At 44.9% G+C, this 23,274-nt stretch overlaps 1 protein-coding gene and 1 long non-coding RNA gene across 12 annotated transcripts; one reads left to right on the top strand and one right to left on the bottom strand.

The window, feature by feature from the left end:
• Positions 1–2: 2 nt before the first annotated feature.
• phactr4b (phosphatase and actin regulator 4b) lies at positions 3–23,140 on the top strand. Of its 11 annotated transcripts, none has more exons than XM_068735156.1 (17): positions 3–55; positions 426–527; positions 5,563–5,676; positions 6,372–6,416; positions 12,270–12,440; positions 12,751–12,831; positions 13,553–14,065; positions 15,445–15,792; positions 17,241–17,372; positions 18,436–18,946; positions 19,268–19,563; positions 19,701–19,896; positions 20,095–20,150; positions 20,540–20,601; positions 20,684–20,821; positions 20,965–21,041; positions 21,619–23,140. In XM_068735156.1, exons 4-17 carry the CDS (start codon positions 6,404–6,406, stop codon positions 21,632–21,634), a joined length of 2,610 nt encoding a protein of 869 aa, XP_068591257.1. In that variant the 5' UTR covers positions 3–55; positions 426–527; positions 5,563–5,676; positions 6,372–6,403; the 3' UTR covers positions 21,635–23,140. The 11 variants fall into 11 exon arrangements, with proteins under 11 accessions (XP_068591257.1, XP_068591264.1, XP_068591262.1 ...); XM_068735157.1 differs by having other exon boundaries at positions 42–124; XM_068735163.1 differs by lacking the exon at positions 17,241–17,372.
• On the bottom strand, positions 4,785–9,536 carry LOC137890869 (uncharacterized). The gene is made up of 3 exons (XR_011105314.1): positions 9,449–9,536; positions 7,429–7,546; positions 4,785–4,909 (listed from the first exon to the last, which is right to left on the bottom strand). It is a non-coding gene; the product is annotated as an uncharacterized lncRNA (long non-coding RNA).
• Positions 23,141–23,274: the final 134 nt, after the last annotated feature.

Here is a 23,274-nt window from a genome sequence, read left to right as displayed (position 1 = left end):
CCGGTAAGTGCGTAAAGTGTTTGGACCGGCCACGGGAAGAGGGGGAAAGTGTGAGGTGAGGAAATGACCGGGCTGCTAATTTTAAATCGTCTGTAATTCATTTCAAAGGAGGAGGTGCAGGAGGGTGAGTCGGGAGAGAGGGACTTGATTCCTGAGTTCACGGGGGAGCAAATACACTACTGACTGCGTTTGGAGGGAAGATTCCTCCGCAGACAATAACCTAAGTTGCGCTCCAACTTGGCCGACACAAAACAAGCCGGCATGACGACTAAATTGAACGTTTACAGAGTAGTATTACATGTAAATAGCTCAGCTATCTGCACATTGTGGGTGCCATAGGTTAAACGTGTTTGTTCTGTTTTTTCCGCTGAAATCACTGCTGCCGTTTACCACTGAAACTCCATTTTCCACTGATCTCTGCACAGGCGTCCATGCACAACAAAGGATGCGTGTGATCTCCGGGATGTAGATGGTGTGTGTCGATGTTTGTAGTCGGAAGACTCTGTCAGTTGGATGCACCTTAAAAGGTCTGTATGCCGTCTTTTTTTTGTCTTTACGCCTTGTCATGTTGTGGGAAAAGACATTTCCAGGCCTGTAGAAACGCTTTCCCCTGGCATGTGTTATTTTGTCTGCACTGCAGCCATCAGAAAGAGGATGCTGCTAGAATCGGAAAACTGGACTCTTTCCAAATCAAAGCACTCTGAGTTGTAGCTTAATTTTGTAGGCGCAGAATTAAGGCTTTAAAGATAGAAGCCCTCTGCTTCAAAGTAGGCTAATAATGAGCTAATTTAAAATGTTGACAAAGGGATATGTAGCCTACCTCGAGGGCTATCTGCATTTTTTGTGAAAAGCAAGTAATTGAAAAGTATCGACAACAGTAAATCCATGCATAACAAATCACACTTTACTTGATTTTGTTTATTTAAATCGTGTTATGTACAAAACATAGCAAAAATGCGTTCTCTGACTTTTATTTTGAAGCGGCTGGCCGGAAGTTACCGTGCTCGTTGAGGCTGGCTTGACGATGCTCTATTCTCAGTCGCTCATCAGCATCTTGAGTCCACTGGCGCGAGATCCACTCGCGGAGAAGGGAGGCAGGTCGATGTAGGAAGCCTTCACACACGGCTTCGGTTTCCTCCTTCTGCCGGGAGGAACGGCTGTTTTAATTTGATGCTTTTCACGCGATAGACCGAGTCAACCTCTCAGGTAACTTACAAATCTTGCCTCAGGAAAGGAAGCGGTCAAGTAATAGCCGGTCTAATCTCGGCGATACAATTATAAATCAACACTCCATTTAAATCTAATTAGGGCACGGTTTGTTCGGGCAAAGATGGAAGACGTGATACGCTCGTCTGTTCGTCCTCACAGAGAAATTCTGGCGATAATAGAATGCAAATTTAGAAAAAAAGCCTTATTTTCATGTTAAAGTCACTCCTTGTTGACTAAGGAGAGTGGATTTCCTCAAGGACATTATATGCTATTGGATGCCATAAGGAACCATCAGCAGTGCATTCACAGAGTAGGCTGACACTTTTTGCCAGAAAAACCTACAGATAGAAGTGTGTGTTCTCAACAGGCATAACGTGTGTGTGTGTGTGTGTGTGTGTGTGTGTGTGTGTGTGTGTGTGTGTGTGTGTGTGTGTGTGTGTGTGTGTGTGTGTGTGTGTGTGTGTGTGTTGTTGTTGTTTTAAGTCTTCTTCTATTGTATTTATTCCAATGAGTGTCCACATTAATAGCTTATACGTGAACCTAGTACATCTGGCCCATGTGAGATGCAGAACGCCTGGCTAATAGTCTGGTCCGGTTCCTCCTCTCCCTCTTGAACCTTCTCCTCTGCAGTAACATGCATTTCCTCTCGGTTCATCTGCCCGTGGCGTAATAGCTCCTGAAGTTAATTTTCTCTTCCCAGGAAAAAAAATGCTGCCTCATGGCTTGTGTTATAGCTCCTTCCCCCCACCCCCTTCCATCCTTTAATGGGCCATGGAGAGGCAACCACCGATGGTTAAGCTGTCAGCTGGGCCTGATTGATTCAGTTAGACCACAGATGAGACTGAGCTGTGCCTGAGATTCCTCCGAAAGCTCTCAGTCCCCCCCCCCCTCCACCGGGCAGGGAGAAGAGGTGAATAGCCTTTTAGAGTGTAAAGTGAGAAAACGTATGTTAATGCTTGTTGTGTATGATCACATGCCTTCAGTGTTGGTGAAGATGCATCGTGTTGCATGGTGGTAAGTCGTCCCTGCAGTGCAGCAGCAGTCTGCACACAGGTGGGGGGGACTCTGACAAAGAAAAGTTTAGCAAAGGCGAGGAGCATTTTGGGCTCCTTGTAAAAAAGAAAGAAAAAAATAAGTGGGCCAGCGGTCCCTGTGGTGGTGAATGATGCTTTTCTGGGGCAGGCTCGGTGGTGACGCTCACCCGGCCCGGATTGGGAACAGACACCCTTGTCCGTCCATTTTGGAGAGCGGTGTGAACGCTGTGCTGTTTGGGTACACTCTGCAGAACGGTCCAACAGAGGGACTGCAGGTCTGACTTTGCTTTCCAAACAGCAGCCACTTTTTTTTCCTGCACATCTATCATTGATACCTCTCTGGAGCAGGCCTGTAAGTATGCTTCAGCTCACCTGACTCAGGACCCACTGCGGTTGAATCAGCTATGCACCATCTCAGTGTTACTTGTAACTTTACGTGAAAGTCTTAAGTGTGGATTAAATGACTTTCCTCCACCGATTTGGTGGCTTTTTGAGCCCAAAATGCTCGCTCTGGATAGAGAAGCGCGCTGCTATTTACAGATGGCATAAACCCGGGCCAGCTGCTGCCGTTTCCGCTCCCATCGTAATTGAATCAGCGCTAGTAGAGTGCGCCAGTGAGGGTGTGTGCGCCCCACGGAAGATTATACAGTCGGGACGTCTAGGCGGTCTGTAACGGCTGCTTTCACATACCTGAATGGTGGCTCCTATTCATAGTGAGTGTGTTTGTGGCAAAGAAGAAGACAAAATCCCAGTTATCATCCAGGAAAAGGATGTGGGTTTGATATAAAACACGGTAGTTCATCCCGACTGTATAGAGTTGCAGAAGTGACCGATGAGGTGGGGCGATAACTTTCTGACTCATTTATTTGCTCTTCTGTCAGAGTATTTAAGTGTTTGTGTCATTACTTGGTTGTGTGTGTCATGTCTTCCTCGATTTGTTCTCTCGCCGCTGTGAAGTGACTCGCGACGGCTGTCAAAAGCTTCACACTTAATATATTTTGTGACGCGGCAGAATCCGAGCGACAGAGGGTCCTGCACTGTTTGGACACACTCGTCACTTTCGTATTGATCCGTTCTGAGCGGCAGAGAGCAGGGAGAGGGTTAACGACTCTAAAGGGAAGTAGGCCATCAACTTCTCTTTTTTTTATGGGCACATTCTGAGACTGGCTGTGAGCGTGACAGAAACACAGCAAGTGAAACAGGGCAAAATGTGATTAAATGTGATGGTGGAATGTATCTCCTTAAGCCCGTTTTAGGTTGCACTTAACATGCAGCGACGCATTGCAAGTGTTATGCATACATAACATATTAGGTTGTGGCTCAAATGGTGGAAAAATGCTCAGTATTTGCAGCTCTACCCCCTCACTGCCTCAAAATCCGCTCCTACTTACAGACAACCAAAGATGTTTTTTCTCTTTCCCCGGGTAGAGTGAAGCGCTCACCACTCTGCTCGATTATTTTGACTCATCCAGCCAAGTCTGTGGCACTGGGCGGGAGTGTAAAACAATTCATCTCCGACCGCGAATACATCTGCCTCCTCTCAGTGGTGTTCGGCTTCTCCACTCAGTTTGGAACGACTGTACGATTCACTGTGCTTTAAAGCCCGTTTTATAGGATAAGATGTACTTTATTGTCCAGCTGGCAGGATTATTGGCCAGTTTGATGTCTAAATGTCGTTACTCGGGCTTCTTCTTTTGATAGGGAAGTTGATCTTTGACCCTGCCGGTAAATAGGTCCTGAAGAGGAACAGAGAAGAATGCCATGATACAGTAAATATGTGTATAGGTATACCGTTTCTGCGTTTACACGCCTATCCGTCCATCACGATGCTGCGCAGTCACACATGTGCCTTTGGACTGATGCCGCTTTACGTCATGACAAACCATTGATCCTCGGTAACATTAATAGTCTTGTTGAAGGGCCTCCTGCGGCCTGGACACCGTCACAGAGTCTGAAGCTGCCTTTGCTCTTATCTGGCCAATCGTTAAAAACGATGTTTGCCCGCAAGACAAGAATGCTGCAATTTTAGTTAGACCAGTAATTCACCGAAATGTAAGCTGACCTGGAGGCCCGTTAGACCACCACAAGGATTACTTTGCATTGAAATCCATCCGTGCTGTTGAGAGAGGAACTGAAGGAGTTTTGTGGGTAGTTATAAACAGCATCTTTTTTTTTTTTTCATGTCATTTACATTTTTGTTTTCTCGTGCAAAGCAGATGTCCATGCATGTTTTTCTCGACTGCCCAAAAAGACGTGGCTTTGTTTTTATTGCAAAGAATGGTCGGCTTGTGTGTGTTATGATGCTGTGAAGTCTTGGGCTGCATAATGCTGCTGAATAATTCTTGTCGCTACAAGAAATGGGTCGTTCACTACTTTCTGTCGGCCGTCCGTCCTACAATTCATGTCTCATCCTCTTTTCTCTTGGAACTGACGAGAGCAGATGTTGATGTTTCCATCCTCAATAAATATATGCTACAGACAGTAGGTGCAAAAAAGTAGAGTCTGCTCATTTTCTTTAATGAGAAACTTTTGTATTCCAGTTTCAAGTTGTACTGAGCAGCTTCTGTCGGCCTCCTCTCTGAGTCAAAGCACAGCTGACTGTTCCCCCGCTCTGCTGCTCTCTGCCCTGCGGCTCCATCAGGCTGCTCTGTATTTCTTTTATATTCCTAAAATGAAGAAACACTACTTGTTAGGTATTTGCTTTGCCAGCTCAGTCAGTAACTGTAACAATCAATGGCAAAATATTTAGTTGCCATCCATAAATTGCCCACTTCAGATACTTAAAAAGGATGCTTTGTGGTTGTGAAGTGATGCACTCGTGTTAAATTGCATTATTGAAGCGTTTCGATGAGTGTTTTGACTTTTTCCCTGTGACTAGTTTGAAACGTGAAGTGAGAGCCAGAGAACCGTTCTCCCACGAGACTTTAACACGACCATCAGAGTGACGCAACACGTATCAATTCACACTTAAGTCATCCACTTCTGAGCATGACTGGAGCGTCATTGTCTTTTTTTAGATGACCGGAGTCTGCCGTAGTCCATCTACTGCAAGTTCTACCAAACTGTGTGTGTTCTGAGATGTATTTTCAGGCGGCAGCTTTATGTTGCGCCTTCGTTGTTTTGTCTGCTTCACGCTTCCTCCGAGTGAAAACTCTCTCAAATACGTACAAGGGAATGTGGATTCTTTTGTTGCATCTCCATGCCGTGAGCTTTAAGACCTTTTCACGTCGCGTTCTGCTCCATCAACATACAGTATCGAAACGAAGATCACGCTTTAAGACTATCTATGATCTAATCCTTTTTGTTTTTCTTTCATCAGAGGGGTTAAGATGGGTGGAGCTGCCATCTTAAGCGTGCTGGAGACCTGAACAAATACTGGTGTACTGCTGCTGAGGACCTCAACCACCCCGTCCCACCCATGACTTTCTATAGTGTATGTCTACACCTCTTTATATATTTACACAAATGCACAATTAATGATACTACGGTCATTTATAATGAATACAATGCCACATGCATCCTATTGAACGATAAATAATCACAGCTATTACGTTTTGGAGAATTTCTTTGTGTAATAAACATTCCAGCTGCTGTGTTGCCAATCATAATGAGCCATGAATACATTGTCAATGGTAAAAATATTTCATTGTATCCAAAATGATAAATGCTGTACTAGTAATTTCTAAAAGCAATGCTGACACTTTTTAAAAAGTATATTAAAGGATAATCCAGTGATCTATAATAGAAATACTGTATTTATACTTTACTGTATTTATATGTGATTTATTTCAGCTAAATAGAAGTTACTACACATGGTTTGATTTTAAATTTGGCATGAAAGTCGTCAGGGACCGTTGGGTTCATCTTTCCCAGATCACTTTATGTTAGATGCTTCAGATGCTTTTATACTGAAAAGATTAATTATGGCTTATTTGGAATTTTAATTGAAATCATTTAAGACCAAATATCTCATGATTCCAAGACCACAGTTTTGATGTTTTTTGGCGCATCACTTGCAAACCATATTTGAGGAAAAACTGAATTACTACTGCGACTACACTGGTTTCACTGGTGCGTCTCAGCTCACATCTCAACCTGGTGTCGATGCTCCAACTTGTTGTTTTTCAGGAGCCGTTGATTGGTGAGCCTCAAACTCTGTAATGGAAAATCGTGGTGAGTACCATGTTGTCCGTTGTGGTTTGTTAAGTGCGCCGTTAACGCTGTGGAGAGAGCTGTAGATCCACTCAACTTGCTATACGTCCACTGTTTATGGGGTCTGTCTAGTCTCTGTACGTTTTATGAGCTCCTCAGCCAAACATCTTCTCAAACGTAGGGCCTGATTGAGGATCAGTTTTCCCCTCTCAAAGCTTGGCTTCTCGGGGACTATTCCCTCCTCGTTGTAAGTCCGTGTGATTCATTGTTCAATTAGTTTTGTCAACCGTGACCTGCAGGTCTTCAGTTAACCAGTTCCCTTTTGTAAAAGGGATCGGCCAAAAAACCAGACAGTTAAAAAGCCCAAATGTTCAAACCCTAAACCTTCCCTAGTGACTATCACTTCCTGTGGCTTCTTCATAATAACAGCACTACAAGACTGAAAACATCTACAGGTGTGTTATTAGTGTTGCGTTTCCATTAAAGCAATAGTTACACATTTGGGTAATATGGTTATTTGCTTTCTCTAAAGCTATTTATAACTATATGTGATTTATTGAATGACTTTAATAAAAAACAATACAAATTTACAGTTTGTTGTTTTACAGTCGTGCACTTCCTGGTGGAGTTTGTTACCTTTGGACAGAGCCAGGCTAGCTGATTCCCCCTGTTTCTAGTTTTTGTGCTAAGCTAAGCTCAATAGCTGCCGGCGGTAGCTTCAACTTTATCGCTCAGACACAAGTGTGTACTAACGTTAAGAAATAACGTCCTGTTCCCTCTCCTGTCCTTTTTTGTCCCTGTGACGCTGGTGTTCAGTTTATCTTATTTTACCTTGGTCAAAGACAACGTTCATATGATAATAAACCATGTGCTTACAGAAAATGATGAAGCATATGTTAAAATACTAATTATCTATCACAAATGAGACTCACAGCAGTGACCCATAACTTTATAGCGCCATACTCTTCCCCCGTTGTGTGTGTGTGTGTGTGTGTGTGTGTGTGTGTGTGTGTGTGTGTGTGTGTGTACCTGCCTCAGTCTGTGTGCCTGCTGAAGTAGCCTGGCCCAGCCTGTTATCCAGGTCAGGCCAACAGGTTCTGGGCTCATGTGGATTGGCTCAGCTCTCCCTGGAAGCCGGCCCGGTGTGGAGGCTGTATTTGGGGCACAGGGAGAGAAAAGGAACGCTGTCGAACACATTAGCTCTCCATCTTTAGAAACAGCTTGAGATGCAGCCAAATGCTCAGAAAACTCTGATCTATGCGGGCATAATGACACAGCTCAATGCTCTGGATTCCTCTGAGGAGCAGTCAGACAAGGTTTTCTGAAGACGCTGAAACCTCAAAAGGAATCAAAGCTCTGATTCAGGGGTCCGGTCTGCGCTCCCTCCTTTTTTTCTAGTTTAGAGAAAGCTGTCTCTTTTTTTTCCTCTCTCGCGCTCGCTCTTCTAGCCCCAAACAGGACAGCTCTCCTTGGCAAACATGTTTCAAAGTCATGCTAATACCTCCCAAGACTGTTCAAATTGCAATAAGAGACTTGGAGATGTGCATAAAATGGTGTCTGGGGGCATTAAGAGAGGTGAGCGGCATGATAAACACCCTGTGTCAGTTCTAAAAAAAACCAGTATTCTTTGCTTAATATTAGTGTGCAATGCATGCTAGATATGGAAACGGCAGCAGTAACGCTCAGATCAACTTGTGATCCATCAAGTCCAAGTCCGAAAAAAGTCATGTATTTTTTCTTTTTGCCTAACATTTCTTCTGATTGTTGATTGAAATTGCTCCAATTTCCTTCACGTCCAGACTAACTTTAAGCTTTTTGCTTGTCAGGTTAGATGCGTCACTCATTTAGGAATGGCTTATACAGACTCTGTATAACTCTAGCTGCTGTTCTCATTGTCATCTCGGCGCTAGCAAGGCCAGAAAATACTGACGCCAACGTGTGAGGCAGAGGATTGTTTTCAAAGCATACATTGTGGTCTGAGGTTTTGAGTCTCGCTTTTCTGTTTCTGGATTGCAGTGTTAAAAGTCCTTGTTCTCTTGAGACCCGCTGCACCACTTAGCATACATTGTATTGGACGTGCATTATTGGAAGCGCACATTGTACCACATACCGCACGTTAAATTGAAAACACAACTTCTCTTTCTCCCAGGAATGGTAGGCATCTTTCAGTGAATGTTGACCTGTGCTGCGAGCCAAGGAGGGAGGGTCAGTGAGCAAGGGGGAGAGGGAGTCCAACTCCTGGAGGGAGGGAAGGTCTTAAGGAGATTGCAGGAGGGAGGGCCGGGGGGTGGGAGGACTGAACTGAAAGGCGTAGAGGACGGGTAGACAAGGGAAACACAGAAAAGACGTGAGGTAGAAGAGACCAGGGGACTTTGTTGAAGAAGGAGGAAGGCAGGTGCGGCTGCCCGGTGTAGTGTGCACGTTTCTGGGTGCAGGACAGGTAGGGGCCCCTTAGGGGCTGGATCATGGGACAGAGTCTTCGTGTGGAGATCCCGGCTCTGGACCCACAACAACACAACAATGGCGGTGAGTTTCTGGACTCACTCATGCACTCTGTGTGTATTTTTGACCCAGTCATGCATTCCTCAGCAGCAACAAACACGGCATGAAATTAGTTTTTCAATGAATTAAAGCATAGAGGGGAGATAAGGGTTGGAGATTGTATAATCAAGTGTGCACAGGCTCCTTTCTCTCAGCCCCCTCCTTCACTCTCACCACCACAAGGAATGTTAAATCACCGGGATCATGTGGATGAATCTCAGCTGTGTTTTTACACACTCATGTGTTGCGCACTTATTTTCTTATGTTACAGTGCACAAGAAAGGTATTTTCTCCGTCATTTAGATATTGAAAATACGGAAATAGAGGTTGAAGCTGATTCTGAGAGCTTTTACATCATTTTGGATTGATTCTTAATTTTTACCCTTTTGATTACTGTTATATTACAGAGTGTAAAACCTACGGACAGAATGAATCTTTAATTATAGATCTTGACCGTGGGTTTGACAAGTAGAAAGTAGTGAATTTGTAGGACAGATTAAAACATTGCTTACCTTAAACAGCATGCTTACTCTTACTATGTTATTTGGTTTTGGCACATAAGATCCCCCAAGAAGCAATTGCAGTTATTATAACCTCCGTTTGTGCTGTCGGTTAAGTAGATTAAAATGTATAATCTGGCCTGGCTAGTGTTAGGGTTATAATGAGGTTGGAGGTATTTCCCAACCATTGCGCTCTGTGGAAGGTGGTGTCTTATGCAAGTGATCAGGATGCCTTTGATAGCGGATTGGCTAAAAGGCCGGGTCTTTTTTTAAAACAACAATCTCCTTTAACCACATGCTCACCTCACCAGTCCTGCCATGACTCATTGAATCATGAGGTTAGAGGGAAATCTGGCCTCTCTGGGACATAGTTGAGAGAGTAGTGCTAGGTGTGGCTTTAGGATGGGGGTACGTCAGAGGAACACACACACACACACACACACACACACACACACACACACACACAGTGTCACACACCCCCATGTTTCCTGACTGCTTCCTTATCTTGGCACAATTCCTGATTACAGAGCATGACTACTTAAATTCTGTTTATGGCCTTGTTCTAAATGGAAATGGGTTTTATGTCATCAAGATGTTTAACGGTCAGAATATGAATTAGTTTCAATGTGTTGCACGTTTCAGCGCCGTGTTTCCATGAGCAGGCTGTGTTGTTGAGTTTGAGGGGAAGAGGTTGTCTTTGTTCTCGGTCACAGAATCAGGGTGGAGTGCTGTTTCCTCCCTGTGTTTCCATGCTGCCCCCCCCCCCCCCCCCCCCCCCCCCCCCCCCCTCCAGAACCCCTGTACTTTTTCTCTCTTTGTAGCTTTTTTGTACCCTTTACTCCCACTCCCACAGTCACACACAGCTGGAGTGCCACCACACACCAGACGTCTTCTCGCTAGAGCTAAAAACTACGACATGTCGGAAGAGTTTCACTCTGTATCTGTGAAGAATCATTTTGAGTGGATCCACAGCTCTCTTGTATGCGATGGATGTACCGTACTTTTCTCTTGTGTCGGTGGATTGACACATTTTGTCATCGGGCATCCCCGGCTAATGAACAAGGCGGTCGTCTTTTTCAAATAGATGCCTGCTGCATGGGCTGAGTCCACTGCGATCGTCATCTCTGCAGTGCTGTGGAGTGTGCGGGCCTGGCACAGGCAGCTCTTACCCTGCTTCACTGCCTTCAGCTGAGCCACTGTGTCAGAGGCTCCTCTGACAGAGCAGTCCGCTGTGTGAGAACCTCAGTTCTGGATCACAAGCTGCCTTGAGCAATGCTTAATCTGGATGTTATGGCAGCTGGTCTGAATCCTCCGATTTCTACCTTGCCAAGATAAGCTGGATTTCCATGGTGCGGACATGTGCCTTGAACCCGGAGCCTCTTTGCTGTAGTTTCAAACAGCTCTCTACAACTTGTCTTTCAGGCCTTTTTTTATTGGGATACAGGACAGTCTATTTGAAGGCTTCCTGCTTCCCAATGGCATGCTGTTTCAAGTCTCGCCACCATGGAAGCTGGACGCTTAACAACCCTCTTCCAGGTAGATTAGAGTGTTTTTTTTTTCAAGGCTTGGCAACATTTTTACTTTCAAGGACATAACAACAAAGCCCGACTTATGAATTAGCAGTAGTGCTTGAATTTTTACTGATTTTAACTGTTTTGGGCGTTTTACCGACGGTCAGGTCTTTGAGCACTATGTATGCATTCGGTTCAAATTTTACCCCACCAGCAGCATTGAGGTAGCAGTGTGGAGTATAGCGGTTAAAGACTCTGTCCTTCAGCTGCAAAAATGGTTTGAATCCTGTGTCAGCAGCCATCTAGCATGCTAAAATGTCCCTTAGCAAGTTACTGAAAATGGTCCATAGCGAACCCTGACGTCCCCGCTGTGTGTCAAACGAAGAGTCAGTTTCCACCGAGGAATGATATTATAGTTGTTATTATGTCCCTACGTTCTTGATCGGACTGCTATGTATGCCTCATCAGCACTGTGGGTATTGTATGTGAGCATATTGCTGTGGGAATCAGACTGCGAGGCATTATTGTTGCAGAGACATCCTGTGTGTGTGTGTGTGTGTGTGTGTGTGTGTGTGTGTGTGTGTGTGTGTGTGTGTGCATGAGACTGGATGTTTTAAATCAGAGCCCATTCTCTCTCCACTGGTAAATATTATGTCTGCTGAGTACAGCAGCTGCAGCCTTGGAAGAGCTAATGTTTGAAAGTCTCTCTGAGCTCAGCACCCTATCAGTTGGCCTGTCAATCACGTAGCCCAGTATATTTAACCATGACTGCAGAATGCCATTTAATGGAGCACTTTCAGCGTTCATGGCATCTCATAACAATCCGTGTTCTTTGGAAGCACTTCGCTTTTTGATTGTTGCCCGCATGTATTCATGACCACGACCACATTCTGCTACTGTATAGCTGCATCCATGTGTGAGCCTCTCTGTAGAGGCAGCGAGGGCTGAAAGGCTGATAAGGCACTACTCTCCATCCAGCCAAGGAATGTGAGCACTTGACAGTGAGAGAGCCTGGCTGAACGCCAGCGTCAGACCTCTCCTGTTAACTGTGGATATGTGGAGGAGTCCATGAGCTCTCAGCATCACCCTGCCAAAGCACACTCAGTCCCCGAGAAGTGGCAGCTAAAGATAATAACAGCCATAATGAGCACGGCCCTCTTTACAAACACAGCAGATGAGCTCAGTTAGAATCGAGACTTCACAATATTGTGACTGCTGATGGATGTATACTCCTATTTTCCATGCTCCTGTGTTTAGTTTTAAGCTGCGCAAATCAGGTTAAAACAGTTGGATTTATATTGAATTGCTTCTTTTATTTTTAGATGATGAAGCTGAGCAGCACCACAGCACTATGGTGGGAGAGGGGTTCAGCACGGGGGACAGCACCCCTCCCCCAAAGCGCAAGGGCAAGTTCTCCACTCTTGGCAAGATCTTCAAGCCGTGGAAGTGGCGGAAGAAGAAAAGCAGCGACAAGTTCAAGGAAACTTCAGAAGGTTTGTGGTGTGAACTCATTGTGTTTTGTAGTGTGAGTGTATCCCCCCTCCTTCCTCACTGTTCATATCAGTTGCATTCAGTTTTCATCAAAATTCCTCAATGCTTGGGTTCCTGCCTGAATGGTACAGGCCCCTATGGCTCTCTTCATGTTTTCAGTGCACCTACAATAAGCTGCTAACAAAATATCCTGAGGAAGAAGGATGTCTAAACTTAAGTCTTCGAATTCAAATGTGACAAAATTTCGCTGAAGTACTGTTTCCTCGGGAAAAAAAACGACTGTGTAATGTGAATCCTGCTTATTGACGGCAGAACTGGAGAGAAAGATGTCGACGCGGCGGACGCGGCAGGAGCTTATAGAACAGGGGGTGCTGAAGGAGGTCCCGGACAACGGTAGGAGTGCTTGTGTGATACATCTGACGGTGTCTGTTACTGACGGCAGCGGCCCTGAGGCTAACACCCACACAGGACAGTACTGTTAAGTCATCAGTACGTAATGGCAGGATCACTGTCCACCCTAACCAGCAGGTGTCTGTAACATATTTTTTTTTTTAAAAGGGCAAATTGACTTTCACCTTGCTGTTTTTAAAAGTAATGTAATATCTGTTTAAAATGGCATGGCACTCTCCAGAGCTGAGGAAAAGTGGAACAAATTGTGCCCTGCAGCACAATAGCTTTGAGAGGGGTGTGTGCAAGCGTAATGCTGGCCCCGCTGCTGCAGAAGCCCGTTTATTAAACCTACAGCTGCTCCTTCATCACACCAACAAACATAGACTCTGTCTACAGGGCTTGGGTTATGGGTACCTTCCTTGTTTCACTGTGGAAGTGGCTGCAACTTAATATTATTTTCATTATTGATTAATCTGTTCCTTATTTAAAATGTAAAATGTCAGAAAATAGTGCCCATTACATTACCTCAGGGCCCAAGGTGTCGGATTTAAATTACTAGATCTGTAAGACCAATAAAATACCAAAATATTCTACAATATCAAACAAAAGACATTGCAAGACTGCAAAAGGCAGTATGAAACATTTTGAATAATTTAGATTAAACAAATATTTAGTGTTTCTTTTATAGTTTTTTACAAGACGCACACTTTTGTAACTTTTTCAGATGCAGATACACACAACAAGCAGCTCTACGTGAAGAACGGCCACACTCTGCCTGTGAGCACTGGGGTCGGAGGAGGTGGAGGAATCGTCAGTGGTGGCAGGAGTCCGTGCAATCAGGGCAAACTCCCTTCAGAGTCGGACTTTAGGATGAACCCGGCCTGGCTCGCCCAGCCGGACGACCGCAGGGGCTGGTCTCCCTCTGACGGAGACCGCCGTGGGGCTCTGGGCTCCAGGGGCACGGGACTGCATGAAGACGTGCGGAGAAGCGCAGGGGTGGGGCCACGTGCACACGTTGAGGGCGAGTGGAAGCCTAATATGGTCTGGCAGGGCCAGATCCACGGCCAGGCGGAGGAGTGCCGACGTGGGGGGCGACTTCACCCCGAGGACGGGCAGAAGAGGCCCGGGCTGCAGAAGGCCCCGTCGGAGGATGGCAGGAGGAGTCGACCTGCGGAAGCGGACTGGAAGCCCACACTCCCTCGGCATGCATCCGCTGAGGAGGGGAGGGCCCGCAGAGGTCAGTCATTTAGTTTTACATCTTCCACCAATTTAAAAAAAGCTGTAATCATAAGATCCCTGTGGTCAAATCAAAGATACGGTGTATATTTTACAATCTGACCTCCTTCATACATGTTTGAAGATAGTATGTGATTCGTCCTTTTATGTGTTCTTTCACTGACTCCTGCTGTCACTCTCCTGCTTATGTGCCCAGATATAGACGGGCTCCTGTCGGCTCCCAGGGGCCCTGCTCCAGCTACGCTTCTTATTCAGGAGCATGAGGGAATAGCTCGTCCTCTCTTCTCCTAATTAATGTGGCACGATCACTACACCCGTTATTGCCCTTTAACGCGAACACTGTCAGTTGAGCGATAATTGGCGAAGACCCACAGCTAATTGATTTTTACTGAAACATTACACTTTGAGAAATAATCCTGTTTTCTGCTGTTTTTAGATCTCGGTTGTCCAGTTATCACTTGTGTGACACGTGAACCACTTTCATTTTTTTTAACACTTCGGTAGCTTTGTACAAAAGTATGTCGGTAAGACGAGAGGGAGCCTAAGTGACCCACATGTGGGGCATGGGTTGCGCCTGAATTTAAAAGAAAATAGATAATGCATCATATTGAAAACGCCAATGCAGAACTACTATAGGAAACGAGAACAGATATTTTCTCCAACTTTCCTTCATCTGTCCCTACTCTTCACTTTTCTCTGTCTCACCTTGTATTTTCCTTTTTCCTTTCTCTCTCTGATGCTGCTTTTTTTTCTCCCACTCCTTTTCTATCTTTATCACATCTCCTGCTTTCTGTCCTCTTTTTCTCTCTCTCTCTCTCTCTCTCTCTCTCTCTCTCTCTCTCTGCTCACTTCCTTCTTTCCTTTGGATGATTTCCTCTTCGGTTGTGTGACATCACAGTGATAAAGGCTCGCCTGTAAATAAATAACCCTGAACTTCAGAGCTGCAGCTTTGAGGAATGGCGTGGGAGCAGCAGCAGCATCAGCAGCGTGGGGGCTGCTGTGGGGTGGGCAGTGGGAGGTGGGTCTTTGGTGGTAATTGCAGCCGCCTACTCTGTTTATCTTCACAGCTGATCCCTAGATAATACAATTCTCAAACAAGTGCTTTCGCAGAGAGTGCTTTGAGTGGTGCAGCAGCAGAAAATGGCTCACTGCTCAGTCCCTGCACTGAAGCGTTTATAGCCATGTAGCGAGGTATTTCATAATGAGATGTCACTAATTCAATAATGGTAAAGATGAAAATACACTTTTTAAATACCCGCCATGTAGAATAGTTTGTGTACGCAGATTAAAAAATGTTTCTGGCATAGAGTACTGTAGTTATTTGGTGGAATAACTTTTTTTTTAAATCTAACGTATCCCCATGATATTGTGTTTTCATAGAGTCAGACAGCCATTTCGTCCCTGACCCAGAAGCCTTGCGGGACACTCTGCGTGAACCTCTGCCTCCTAAACAGTCCGTCATGCCTCCAAAGTGGCTGATGACATCCACCCCTGAACCTGGCGGCAAGGGTCCACCTCGCACCCCATCCAACCACCACACAAACCAGTACTGCTCTCCCTCCGGCCCCGCGGCTGTGGGGCCCAAACCTGTTCGGTCCGTCTCCTCCGCGGGTGCGTCCACTCAGCAGTCGTCATCGTGCGTAACCCCGACCTCCACCTCTCATGGCACCAAGCAGCCCCCTGTGCCCCCACCCAAGCCTGTGAACAGGGGCAATGCCACCATGCTGGGTAGGTTCTGCTTAAAAGTGGGTGTGTTTGGTTTTTTTTGTTAGAAGGTGACGGCAACTTGATCACGTGCATTACAGTCTCAAGTGTGCATTATGAACACTTAAATGTTTGCTCACTTAGCGTATAAGTTTCCCACTGGTGAATACAATATGCATGTTTATCAGTGCGCAACTGTTGGCAAAGAGAAGTCCTCAACACAGCTAGCTACACTTACACACACACACACACACACACACACACACACACACACTTGCACACACTCACATCCTGGTAATGATGTTATCTAAACAGCTTGAGTAGCTTTTCCCCAGCTAATTCCTTATTACGCCTGGACTATTTTTGCTGCTAACTTTTCCCCAGAATTTTACACTCTGAAGATAACAGGCACTCCTGTGGCTCCGGGGTGCTGCTTGCACAGAGGCAGTGTAATGGTGGTTGTTTTTGTTTACTGTGGGGTTTGTCTCCTCTGGGATCTTGCCTTAATAGACACTCAGGCAGGGCTGTTTTCTTGGATTGATGAGTTTTGGTACCTTTTTAAAAAAAAAAAAAAAAAAAAGTGTGTTCTGTGTGACTGAATTATGCAGGTTTTTTGTTATGATGTGTTGTGAGAATTTTCTTTCCTTTTCTCACATGTATCGGTCATGTAATCAGAAGTGACGAGTCAAATGGGGAAAGATATTACTAGATGTCCTATTAGTCGTCACATGAGGCTATATTGGTTAGCACTCTGAAACTAACAGCATTTTCCTCTTCACAAGCGTTCGGCTACCAAGAACAGGCCAACCAGATATGTAATTTAGAGAACAAATTCTGTTGATGCAGTTTACAGAAGCTGTCCATGAAAGCAAACATACTAAACATAAACATTTTAAAGGAACTGTTTGACATATATGAAATATGAAGCTGCAGCCTGGAGACAGTACCTTTTAGTTTAGCTAAGCTACAATCGCAACTTGCTGTTTTTACACTTTGTATGCATTAAAGGTGCAGTGTGTAGGATCTGGCAGCGAGGTTGCAAATTGCAACCAAACTGAAACTTTTTGTGCCAAGCATGAACGAGAACCTCGGTGCCCGACGTGAACACGCGAATGGAATGGATCCCTCTAAATGCTTCACACTTTGGACAGAGCCAGGCTAACTGTCTCCCCCTGCTTTAAGTCTTTAAGTTAAGCTTAGCTGGCTTTCTCCTGGTTGCAGTTTCATATTGAACAGACAGATATGAGCGTGGCATCAATCCTCTCTTATGACTCCTGGCATGAAAACAAATAGGAGTGTTTCCCACAATTTGGTTGATTCTTTTTTTCAATAGAATGATTGAATGATGAGCATTTAGGGCAACAACACCCCTCCTTCACAGCGCAGTCTATCTACACAACAACTTACAGTACCACCATGCACCGACATTCATTAAACACTCCAGCTGAAGGCCTCCGTCTCCTCCCTGTTAGTCTCAGCCCTGCAGGGGGGCGAGAACGCTCAGCTTCCGCTCTACTGGTCCTGCTGGAAGCGAGAGTGTGACTACGATGTCTACCTGTCCCTTCCCGTCTACCTGTGCCGGCGGGCCGGAGGCCTGCGCTCAGGTAAAAGGATGCCCTCTGGTATCTCTGTGGCCAGGGTGCTCGTGTCTGTGCCCCCTTCAGAGTCTGCGTTCTTCATGGTGTCGCGTCCTTTCTCGCTGCCAACATATTTCCCTTCCCAACGCCTTTTAACTTGTTGACTGGCCTTGATTGCTTTTCTTTGGATGTGGTATATAAGAGCCGCATGCACATAATGAGCTGGTAATGAGTGTGCTGGGTGCTTTGTGTACATGAGAGTAAACTTCTGTGTAGGTGAGCAGTTGAATGTTTTCATTGTTATACTCTCTTAATTGGCATGTAAATGGAGGGGAGCCTTTAGCAGGTTCCAGCTGTGGCCTGCAATGCATCAAGTGCATTTTATAGTGCTAATCCACCTAGCTTCTGCTCAACTGGGATGGATGGATGGATGGATGGATGGATGGATGGATGGATGGATGGATGGAGGGGCCAAAGGGTTGTGTCATAAGGGCTTGACTTAGAGAGGGAGATGTAAACCAGTTCAGTGTAGTACTGCACTGATCTCTTATTATGTCTCAGTAGCACGGCTATGGCTTTTAACATTGTTGTGGCTTTAAGGCTGTTCTACAGCATTTGAAGAATTCTATGGCAAATAAACAAATGTGCATGCAAATAACTGGTGTTTTTTTGTCATCTCAGCTTTTTACACTTTAAAGATGCTAATAATCAAGGTTTAACGGCAGATTAAGAATCTGGCTGTGCAGAGCATGTCCGCTGTATGTATCTTCTTTGTCTCTGTGACCTGGGGCACATACTGCACACTGGTTTGTTAGGGCAGTGCGTGCATTCATGTTGACTCAGTCATGTGATCCGACACACTGTATGCACGCAATAATGCTCAGTCAGACATGTAATCCCAGTATTTGTATTTGTTCATGTGTATTCTGTCATGTTGGGTACATCATACATGTAGCGCTGATGCATGTGCACTCATGTGACAGCGGCAAACTGGATAGAAAAATAAAGCACTTGCTAGCAACTCACTCACAGACCTAAGCTATCTATTTTGCTTTATGATTGGATGTATTAACTGTTTTTACATTTGCAGGTGACTTCACCCAAGCCACCGGAGGTGCCAGTCTTGTTCCAGCCAAGCCTTCTCCACCGATGCCTCCTAAGAGGACCACCCCCGTCACCAAACGCAGCACGGAGGACTCGAGCCACCCCATCATCCCCTCGCCGCTTTCTATGGACGACCACAGCAACCTCCATGTGGGCTTTCAGCTGCCTCCTCCCTCCCCTCCCCTGCCGACACACAAACCACCTTCTCCTCCCCGCCAACACATACACTCCCACCACCTCCACCATCAGCACTCCTACCCCCACCCGCTGCCCCAACCCATACCAATGCTGTTTGACCCACCGAGCCCGACCAACGAGTCTCCTCAGCGCCCAGCTCCTGTCCCGCTCCATATCATGATCCAGCGAGCCCTGTCTAGTCCCGGCCCGGCTCAGCCTCATCCAGACGGGTCACAGCGTGCACACACACTGCTTTTCGAAACCCCTCCGGACTACCAAGGTGGTCGCCCACTTCCTGTCAGCATCCAACCATTAAAACTGTGAGTCACTCAATACATAACAATGGGAGAACTTTTGTTAAGCAAAGCTATTCCGTCAAGGCAAAATCACAAGGTTTCATGACAAAGGGGGCAGCTGCCGAAAAAATCAAGGCTTCTACCTATGTGAGATCCAGCTTTGCATGTGGCCATGAGCAGCCTGGAGCAAACCTTCTCCTGATCATTACAAAATCAGGTATAGCTAGAAGGATGAGGGTGGGATATCATTTTGCTAAAACCTATCAGTCTTTTTAAAGTGCAAAAGCTAACAGATGCATTATTTGTATCCGTAATGCTTGTGTGTTTATTTTCTCTTTCCATTAGATCTGAAGATGACTACTCAGAGGAGGAAGAGGAAGAGGAGGAAGATGACGAGGAAGAGGAGGAGTACGATGGGGAGATTCCTCAGCCAGAGCTGGAGCCACGGAGTCGCAGGTGCTTGGTTGGAGACGCCGGTGTTTGTGTCATCCCGGGGGGGAACAGCAGTGAGGAGGAGGAGGAAGAAGAGGAGGAAGAGGATGAAGGAGGAGAGCATGACATGCGTGGGGAGGACAGCGACTCAGACGGTCCTGTGCTTTATAAAGATGAAGACTCCGATGAGGAGGATGAGCCCCCACTTAGTAAGCATAACTATATTTTATGGAAATATGTAAAAGAATTAGTGTTCTTAGTTTCAAGACTTTTGTAAAGCACTTCCTTTTGTTTTTGTTGTGTGCTCCTTCCCACCTGACCACATCTCTGCTTGGCTTCTATCCAGGTGCGCTGGCCAGCAGGGTGAAGAGGAAGGACACCTTGGCCCTGAAGCTGAGCGGCCGCCCCTGTGCCCCAGACAGGGACCGGTTCATCCACGAGAGGAGCAGAGACGACCAGCCTCCAGGACAGACCGGCCTCACCTGGCAGAGCAGGGAGCAGTGGGAGGCCATCCGCACACAGATCGGCACTGCACTCACAAGGTAAAGACAGACATCATCGCACTTCTGTTCATATTTTGATTCTTTTGCTTCCTTTAAACTGACAATAGTGAGTGTGTATTTACTAAAGGAATCTGAAGATCATGTCTTAGATCTTTGTCCTACTTACTCCCTGAATGACAAAGTGATACTGTGTAAAAATAGTCCGACTCTTTCTTCTTCTTTTTTTCCCCAATTCAGGCGACTTAGCCAGAGACCCACTGCTGAGGAGCTGGAGCAAAGAAACATCCTTCAGCGTTAGTATCAATCTTTCTTTCCTTTTCACTGTTATTATCCATTACTGGACCTTATAATGCCCTCACTCAGAAAGTTCAGTTTTAGGTCTGCTGCTCTTGGTCAAATTGTTTTTTTGGGCTTCAACAAACATCCCAGCTTTGACCCTGAATTAGAAAAAGACACATTTTAACCCAGCCAGTTCACAGTGTACAAAAGAATTGTATTTTAGACATGCTGTGATAGCAAGAATTTACACTTGAAAAGACATTCGAAACATGGATTACAGTTGACTCTCTAATTTTGGAAACTGCTTTTACTCTGCCTTTGTTGCACATCAAGCCTGACTTTCATGCAGAATCTAAATAAAGCTCTGCTAGTGTTTTTTTTCCCTTCCCTCTCTTTCATTCAGCCAGAAATCAGTCGGACAGACAAGCTGAGGTTAGAGAGATCAAGCGGCGGCTGACCAGGAAGGTGAGGCAACACATCCACAACAAACATCCAAGTGTCAAACCGTGTCTTTGCTGGATATTAAACTGACATATGTTTATTGTAGCTGAGTCAAAGACCCACAGTTGCAGAACTACAGGCAAGAAAAATCCTGCGGTTCCACGAGTACGTGGAAGTCACCGATGCCCAAGACTACGATCGGAGAGCAGAAAAGCCGTGGACCAAGCTGACTCCTGCTGACAAGGTGCTCATTCAGTTTGCCATGTCCAGCAAGCATTTGACAAACTTGTGTTTCACATAATATTAGCATCAAGGGTGATGTTTAGCAGGTTTCCTATAAGGTTAACCGGGACTCTCTCTCTCTCTCTTTCCTGTTGCTTCATCTAGGCGGCCATCCGGAAGGAGCTCAACGATTATAAGAGCACTGAAATGGAGGTCCACGAAGAGAGCAGAATCTACACCAGGTATGCCTTTTATCAGATGGATCTTGACGTCATAATCTTATTGTTCCATTAATAGCTGACATGTTTAAAACTCATCCATAGATGAAATATGCTGAAAATATCTTTTGTCATGTTTTGTCGACCAAGGATTGCTCACAGCGTTCACCCCGGTGAAAAATACATTGTGTTTCCGGTTACTGCTTCACAATATAAGCTTTGTCATGTTTCATCGCAACCGTTTTAGCATAAATGTTGGGTTAGCATTAGCAGTAACTTCATACAGTTCAGTAAACAGTGAGACTGATGAGATGACATTAAAAACAGTGAAGCTGGATGACATGCGTGTGTTGTGGGAATCTCTTGAGCATATGAGGGCAAATTTAATCCAAAATGGGAATGGCGGACCCCGACCCCGCCACTAACAATTAAACCTGCTATGTTAAAGAGACATGATGACAGAATGTAAATGCCATGAATGGCTATTGCTGAAAAGGTAACGACGATGACTAGTATCAAATATGGGGTTTGATTTTATGAAAATCTTAAGGATTGTAACTTTAAACAGAATATGAATGTCTGATCCCTATGTTTTGTTTAGGTTTCATCGGCCTTAGACCACCCTCTCCTTCACGGATAATGAAGCACTTAAGATCCCTGTGTGGCCAGAAGCTGCTTCCTATGCGGAAAGATCGCAGTTTTACGTTTCCCGAATGTACTGTACAGATTATCAGAGAAAGCCTGGAACTGAAAATGCTTCTCGCTTGCCCTCCATCGCCGTCCCACTACATTGCTTTCACCAAACTGAGGTGGTGGTGGTGGGTGAGGACCAGATGCAGTATTTCTCCCGGACAACAGGGGGAACCACGTGCCAATGAAGTGGAGAAGTGGCAGAGAACCTACAGGGCCGACTCTCACTCTGCTGTTATGTGGTACCCCTCAGGGACTTGGATCTAGTGACAACCTTTAATGCGGCCTCATTCTGTGTTGCCTTTTTTCTTCTTTACTGTATATGGAAATGCTAATTCATCTTGTTAATGTAATAACATACAATAATAGTAATAATATGATGACTTATAATACTCCACACAGTAATAATAGATAACAGACCGCCACTAGAGCGGGCTGAAGGATGAAGACTGGGATATTCTGTTATGGGACTGGACATCTCTGGGATATTGTGTTTTATATAAATTGTGTACAGACTGCTATTGTTATACCTTAGAATGAAACTTGGAAAGATCTAATTACAAAATATTCTGTAATGCACAAGATATTTTATATTGTAATTTTGATCACATGAGTAGTGACAGCTTTTATTTGAACCTTTTTCTTATTATTTGGCTTGCCTGTATTTATGGTTGTGATGTGAAGTGGCCATTTAAGCATCAATGTAGATATAGAAAAAGGGTGCAGGTCAGAAGGCTTGTTGGGGTTTTTATGTGTGCCAACATACCCAATGCCTAATGGACTATAGGATACTGGTTTTCATATCATTAATTTCTGCAATCCACTGCATGAGCCAACACAGAATCCAATGTAATTGGATCTGGATAATCTCTCTTCATTTATACTTTTTTATGAGTTTTTGTACTTCCCTTTAAAGATCAAACATGCAATGCATTCTGTAGCCATTTGGAATAAGGTCATGCTAGTAGTGTCTATACTAAGAGTGAAATGTAAGTTGCTGTGCGTGTAGATCAGGGATTTATCAACAAAAAAAAGAAAAATGTATAAACGGTCAACAGGGAGTCATTTTGGCTGGAACCTTTTGAAACAGAAGCAGAAGTGTTTTATCTTGTATTGTTGTCTGGCCAGTAGCTTACAGAGTTCTCTATGCTGTGTACAGGTTGATATAGGTTTAACTGATGCTTGTGTATATCTTGTCTTCCTTTCATTTGAAAAGAAATTTTAAATATAAAAGTATTATAGGTTGCTATTTTTTTAAGCACAGAATATTAGTTTATGATTAAATGCTACAGGAATGAAAATATGAAAGTGTACCGTTTCTGTAAAAACTAAGTTCCTTTTTAATTGAATGTGGAATTGTATGGACTGACATTTTTCTTTTTATTGTAAATAGTCACATCTGGATCTAATTAAAAATCTTACAGTTCCTTGAACCGTCTGTGCAATGACTCTGCACCTTGCTTTTTAATTAATTGACCAATCTTACCTATGTTAGAGTTCTTTTTTTAGGGCTAGGGGAAATTTTGAACCTCTAAAATAAAAATATAAGGCTGCAGCGACACCTTGT

The sequence above is a fragment of the Cebidichthys violaceus genome, unplaced genomic scaffold (genome assembly GCF_023349555.1).
Source record: "Cebidichthys violaceus isolate CVI_PGR_0920_01 unplaced genomic scaffold, fCebVio1.0.p SCAF_7, whole genome shotgun sequence".
Lineage (NCBI taxonomy): Eukaryota > Metazoa > Chordata > Actinopteri > Perciformes > Stichaeidae > Cebidichthys > Cebidichthys violaceus.
Note: the sequence above shows the minus strand (reverse complement) of the source record. Positions and strands in the feature narration are given on the sequence as shown.

Coding starts and splice junctions, on each gene's coding strand:
- phactr4b (XM_068735152.1), top strand. CDS start 10,783: ATGGTGCGGACATGTGCCTTGAACCCGGAGCCTCTTTGCTGTAGTTTC. Junction 12,441..12,750: donor GTTCAAGGAAACTTCAGAAG/GTTTGTGGTGTG, acceptor TATTGACGGCAG/AACTGGAGAGAAAGATGTCG. Junction 20,822..20,964: donor AGCTGACTCCTGCTGACAAG/GTGCTCATTCAG, acceptor TGCTTCATCTAG/GCGGCCATCCGGAAGGAGCT.